Raw genomic sequence first — 6229 nt, forward strand, 5'->3', positions numbered from 1 at the left:
GTGTCCCATCACCAGAGCCAGCCCAGCAAAGGCTCAGTGCTCTGTGCTCAAGGCTTAGAGGTTCCATGGCTGTAATTAACCTTAATCTTTAATTGACAGGGCACGGGGATGCTAGAGCTGCTCTGCTCAATGCCCAGCACGAGCCGTGGATCCCGGGGTGGGCTCCTTGGTGGAGCTGTTCCGTTCCCAAGGTCAGAGCAGGGCTTTGGGGGGACATTCCAGCCCAGCTCCTGATACCAGTCCCTGCCCGTGGAGTGGCCACACGCCCATGTGGCTGTGGGGATCCCCCAGCAGATGGGGAACTGCTCCAGGGATGGCAATGGGATCAGGACACTGTGCCAGCAGCCAGGTGCCATTGTCCCACCCTGCCAGCAAGAGCCACCCCACAGCCCATCTGTCCCACTGAGGGCTCCATCAGGGAAATCTGGGCTCAAACCAGGCTTAAGCAGGAAACAGCACAGGCACAGGGGTGCACAGACCCAACTCGTGCTGCCAATGCAGGTCCAGGGCACCAGAGGAGACGGCACCAAAATCCCACGGGCACATCCAGAATCCAGGGCTGCCCCCGTGGGGCACAAAGGGTCAAAAATCCTGCCAAGAGTGGGAGCAAAGTTCCTGCTCCCATCCCCCATCCTGCTGCCAAACTCCTGCTCTCAAACCCCTCAGCCTCGCTGTGATTGCAGTGAGCTGCACCGTGATTGCAACAGGAAGGTGCAAAAAACCCCAAAAACCTCAAGGCTGTGACGGAGCCGCAGCAGAGCACGAGGCTGGCACCACAGAGAGCCAGGGACCCTCTGCCAGGGGGATTTTGGGCTGCCTGGCCTGGAAGGGAGCACAGAGCACACCCCAGGCTATGGGGCACAGGCACAGCTGCCTCCCAGCCAGCAGACCCCAAAATCCTCCCCAAAATCCTGCTGTGGATCCCCGTCCCCACAGATGGATCGGGCGGGCACAAGCAGCCAGGGGAGGGTTTCCTGAGCACCCCAAAAGCTGCAGGGTGGGCAGGAGCCAGGGCAGGGTGGCAGCAGCAGATCCCCCATCACCAGTGACACACGGCACGGGGATGGTGCCAGAGCAGACCTGCAGTGTCCCCAAAGCCCCGGTGTCCCCAGACCCCCGGTGTCTGACCACAGACCCCCAGATATCACCCCCAGACTCAGCGTCCACCCCCAGACCCCCGGTGCCCATCCCAAACCTCTGGGATCCATCCCTGGATCCCTGCCACGCGTCCCCAGCCTTGCAGGGTCCATCCCCGCGGTGTCCCCAGCCCTGTCCCCCAGCACGGCTCAGACTGCAGTGACAGCCGGGAGCGGGTCTCAGTCCGGAGGGAGGCGGGGGTGAAGGGGTCAGCAGAGACCCCCGGAGCCATCCGGACTCGGGCACGGCAATCGGGGGGTTCGGGGGCACGGCAGGGAACGGGCTGGGGCGGGACAGGGCCGGGAGGGGACACGGGACGGGGACACGGGACGGGGACACAGAATAGGGACACGGGATGGGGACACGGGATAGGGACACGGGACAGGACCAGGAGGGGACACGGGATGGGGACACGGGACAGGGACATGGGACGGGAACACAGGATGGGGACATGGGACCGGGACACGGCGCCCGGCACTGAAGCCGACCTTCGCTCCCGCGGCCCCGCTGCCGGCACACGTGGGGCCCTGGCGCGGGGGACCGGGACCCTTCCCGGGGACCCCGGAGCGGCCCGGGGACCCCAAACCAGCGCTGTCCCGTGGGGACCCGACCGGGGCTCGGGGATCCCGCCCCGCCCCGCCCCGGGGATGCCCCGGTAGGGGCGGCGAGCGGAGCACGTGCGGCACCCCCGCCCGGGACGGCCCCGCCGCCGGCGGCACCGCGAGGCCGCTGCTCCGCCACCCTCGGGGCTCCGGGGCTCCGGGGCTCCGGCACCGGCAGCGGAGCGGGAGCAGCGGCTCCGGGACCCGGAACTCTCCCTGCCCAGCCCAGCAGCCGGGACAGCACCGGGAGCGCGCAGTGCCCGGTGCCGGGGCCTGGGGGACCGGCTGCAGGGGGATCCCAGGGTTGCAGCGAGAGGCGCCGGGCAGCGGGCGGTAACGGATCAGCAACTGCCGCCCGACGGGGCCCGGGAGCACCGGACGGGCTGCACCGGGCACGGGGAGCCGGGCACCGCGCGGGGAGCGGACAGGCTCCCGGCTACCGGGAGGGGAGGCGGGCAGCGCAGCGGAGCCCCGGGCCCCGGAGGAGCCTGCGGGAGATGGGGGTCCCCGGTCGGCGAGCGGCGAGGCGCGGGGTCGGTGCGGGGAGCGGCGGGCACAGCCCTTACCATCTTGACGATGCCGCGCTGGACGACGGGCGGCGGCGCGGAGCCGCCCTGGCCGGGGTTGGCCGCGGAGGCCATGGCGGGGCCGGGCGGGCGGAGAGGCCGGGTCGGGCCGGGCCGGGCACGGGCGGCGGGAGCGCGGCGGGGCCCGGGGCGAGCGCGGAAGGGACCGCGGGGCGGGGCCTGAGCCGGGCAGGGGGGCGCGGCCTCCCTGCGGCTCCGCCCCCCCCCCGCGCGGCCGGCGGCCAACGGGCGGCCGCCCCCGCCGCGCGCGCCGCCGCGCCTCGGCCAATGGCGACGCGCTGCCGGTGACGTCGGGCCCCGCGCGGCCACGCCCCAAGCCCGGCGCGCGGGTGGCGGGGCGGGACTTCCGGGGCGCGCGGCGCCAGGGGACACGTCGGCAAAGGCCGCCCGCGCGCACACGTGGCCTCGCGCCGCCACGGGGGCGGGGCCGAGGCCGGACACGCCCCCTTTCCGTCATAGATGGGCGGGGCTTGGTGGGGACACGCCTCTTTTCGTCGGCGGCGCGCGCCCAACCCCGGGGCCGGACCGAGATGGGTCTGGGGTCCCGGGGGTCGCCCTTGCGGCGACCCCCGGGACCCCAGACCCATCTCGGTCCGGCCCCGGGGTTGGGGAGACCCCCAGACGCACCTCGGTCTGGCCCCGAGGTTGGGAGGGACCCCAGACCCATCTCGGTCCGGCCCCGGGGTAGGGTCCCGCTCCCGGACTTTGCCGCACCGGCTGTGCCAGAGTGTCCCAGTCCATGAAGAATCCTCATCCCACCCTCTCCCCTACCCGCCACAACATTCCACCGCTTCTGACCTCCCTGCTCCAGCCCTTTGATGATAATTTATTGATTTACTGCTTTTCTCCCCGTTTTTCATACTTAGCCCCCTTTTTCGGGGCAGGAAGTCTCTGCCCAAGAACCTGGAAAAGCAGCTCCATTATCCTGATCCGTGGAATTTCTGGGCCTGCCACATCACTGTCCCATCCTGCACCTGCATTCCACCAGTGATGATGGGCAGCACACCTACAAGCCCCCAAATTGCCTCTTTTAGCCCGAATCCTGTAATAATCATCATTTTGATGGAAAAGAAAGTGAAATTGTAGGTGGGAACGTGGGGATAAACTCCGTTTTCTTGGTCGGCTGAGTCATCCGGGCTTTTAACTTCCACCCGTGCTTTCTGCAGGGGAAAACAATGGGATTTTCCAGGCATCCTGGTGCTCGGTGAGGAGCAGGGTGACCTTCTGCAGGGAGAAAGCCCAGAAAGGTGCAAAAACAGCCTTGGACGTGCAGACAGGAGCGACAGAGGGAGGGAAATCAGGGAATCCTGGGATGGGTTGGGTAGGAAAGGACCCCAGAGCCCCTCCAGTGCCACCCAGCCATGGCAGGGACACCTCCCACTGCCCCCAGGCTGCTCCAGCCCCAGTGTCCAGCCTGGCCTTGGGCACTGCAGGGATGGGGATGCTGAGTGGAGCCCCTGGGAGCTGCTCCTCGTCCCTCTGCCCTCCCAGCCCTCTGGAGCTGGCTCTGAGCTAGGATGAGGAGAGGGAACGCCAGGAACTGGGTGTGGAGCACTGGAACGGCCAGATCTTCTCTGGGCAGGGATGGGAATTCCCAAATCTGGTTATCCCAAATCTGGTTACCCCAGCACCCATCCCTGTGTGCAGCCTGGGAGAGCCCTGGGGATGCCCTGGGACCTGGTTCCCCTGAGCCACGGGCAGATGTTCCCTGTGGGATGGGGGCCCTGCTCCTGCCAGTGCCACTCAGGGAACGCAGGCACTGAGTTCCAGACAAAGCCCCAGCAATGAGCTGTGGTGCTTTGGCAGCTTTGCCTCACTGCAGAAATCTCCTGGGATGATGGCATTTCCCGTTCTGCTCCCTCTGTGTCCCTGTTCCCATTCCTGTTCCACTCCATGCCCCCATTTCATTCCCTTCCTGTCCCTGTTCCTGTGCCACTCCAGGTCCCTGTTCCACCTTCTCCGTGTCCCTGGTCCTGTGTCCCTCCATGTCCCTGTTCTATCCTATCCCTGTTCCTGTTCCCTTGTCCCTCCATGTCCCTGTTCCATCCCCTTCATTTCCCTGTTCCACCTTCTTCATTTCCCTGGCCCCATGTCCCTCCATGTCCCTGTTCCTCCCTGTTCCCATGTCCCTGTTCCCTTTTCCCCTCCATACCCCCGTTCCCATTCCCGTTTCCCTCCATGTCGCCGGTCTTGTGCGCCTCCCTGTCTCTGTTCCTGTGCCACTCTGTGTCCCTGTTCCTCCTTGTCCCTGTTCCCGTGCCCCTCCATGTCCCTCTTCCACTCTCTCCTGTCCCTGTTCTCATTCCCATTTCCCTCCATGTGTCCAGTCCTGTGTCCCTCTGTGCCGCTGTTCCAGTGTCCCCGTGTTCCTGTCCCCATATCCCTGTCCCTGTGTCCCTCCCTGCTCCCGTGTCCATGTCCCTGTGCCACTCTGTGTCACCACTCCCATGTCCTTCCTTGTCCCTGTTCCTGTGTCCATGCCTGTCCCTGTGCTACTCTGCGTCCCTCCCTGTCCCCATTCCCATGTCCATCCCTGTCCCTGCCTGTCCCCGTTCCCATGTCCTTCCCTGTCCCCGTGCCCCTGTCCCATTCCCGGGCAGTGCTCCTGTCCCCCCTCTGGCGGAGGAGGTCCCCTCCCTCCTCCCAGCTCCTCACCCACCATCCCTGCAGGGTCCCTCTCTCCAGACCCCAGTCCCCAGCACACCCCGCTCCTGCTGCCAGCCTGCAATGGGGACAAGGACCCGCTGTCCCCGGGCTCAGCGCCCCCTCCCTGGAGGGACACCAGAGGGCAGAGACCCCCCTGGGCACGGGCACTGGGATCGGGGACAGATCCTCTGGGCACTGGGATCGGGCAGAGTCGCTCTGGGCACGGGCACTGGGATCGGGGAGAGACCCCCTGCGCACTGGGATCGGGGACAGACCCTCTGGGCACTGGGATCGGGGGACAGACCCTCTGGGCACGGTCACTGGGATCGGGGACAGACCCCCTGATCACTGGGATTGGGGACAGACCCTCTGGGCACGGTCACTGGGATCGGGGACAGACCCCCTGATCAGTGGGATCAGGGACAGACCCTCTGATCACTGGGATCGGGGACAGACCCTCTGGGCACGGTCACTGGGATCGGGGGACAGACCCTCTGGGCACGGTCACTGGGATCGGGGACAGACCCTCTGATCACTGGGATCGGGGACAGACCCTCTGGGCACTGGGATCGGGGACAGACCCCCCTGATCACTGGGATCGGGGACAGACCCTCTGGGCACGGTCACTGGGATCGGGGACAGGGCAGTGCAGAGGGCAGCGAGCCCCGAGCCCTGACCGAGCGGGGCAGCTCTGCCCGAGCACGGCCCGGGCTGCACGGGGCTCTCCCGGTCCCTCCCTCTGGAACAGCCCAGAGACACCAAGAGGGGATGGGGATGGAATGGAATGGGATGGAGATCGGATGGAAACGGGGAGGAATGTGGGGAATAGGATAGGGAATGCAGATGGAGATGGTCTGGGAGTGGAGGAGGAGATCGGGTGGAGATCAAAGCAGAGATGGAGAGGAAGCAGAGGTGAAAGAGAGGGGGAACAAAAGGATACAAAGATGGAGATTATGACAAAATACAGATGGAGATGGAGACTAAGTCACAAATACAGAGGCAGAAATGAAGACGGAAAGAGAAATGAAGATGCAGATGAAAATGGGTATAAAAGTGAAGGTGATGGATCTGCTCAGCTGGATCCCTGTGCCCTGCAAACTCCCCGCAGAGCCGTGGGGACAGCTCCTCCTGCTGAGATGCTGCAGTGAGCGCCTTTCCCGGACACGCCCTCTTTTGGGGAGCCCTGTGCTCCCCTCCAGAGCCCCCGGTGTCCCCAACACACCCCTGAGCCTGCCTGGGGACAGTGGGGACAGGGTA

The 6229-nt window shown here is 65.9% G+C and overlaps 2 protein-coding genes across 2 annotated transcripts in view; both read right to left on the bottom strand.

Moving 5' to 3' along the window:
• SND1 (staphylococcal nuclease and tudor domain containing 1) overlaps positions 1–2402 on the bottom strand; it is a 72840-nt gene extending 70438 nt beyond the window's left edge. The window contains exon 1 of the mRNA XM_063153591.1: positions 2306–2402. Coding sequence (XP_063009661.1) covers positions 2306–2380 — 75 coding nt within the window. The 5' untranslated portion in view covers positions 2381–2402. The remainder of the gene's footprint in view (positions 1–2305) is intronic.
• An 844-nt stretch (positions 2403–3246) lies between these two features.
• The window catches only part of LOC134417892 (staphylococcal nuclease domain-containing protein 1-like), a 7839-nt gene continuing 4856 nt past the window's right edge, over positions 3247–6229 (bottom strand). Inside the window, exon 3 of the mRNA XM_063155763.1 lies at positions 3247–3332. Within this exon, the coding sequence (XP_063011833.1) occupies positions 3247–3332 (86 nt within the window). The remainder of the gene's footprint in view (positions 3333–6229) is intronic.

This window comes from Melospiza melodia, chromosome 4 (assembly GCF_035770615.1).
Source record: "Melospiza melodia melodia isolate bMelMel2 chromosome 4, bMelMel2.pri, whole genome shotgun sequence".
Taxonomy (NCBI): Eukaryota; Metazoa; Chordata; class Aves; order Passeriformes; family Passerellidae; genus Melospiza; species Melospiza melodia.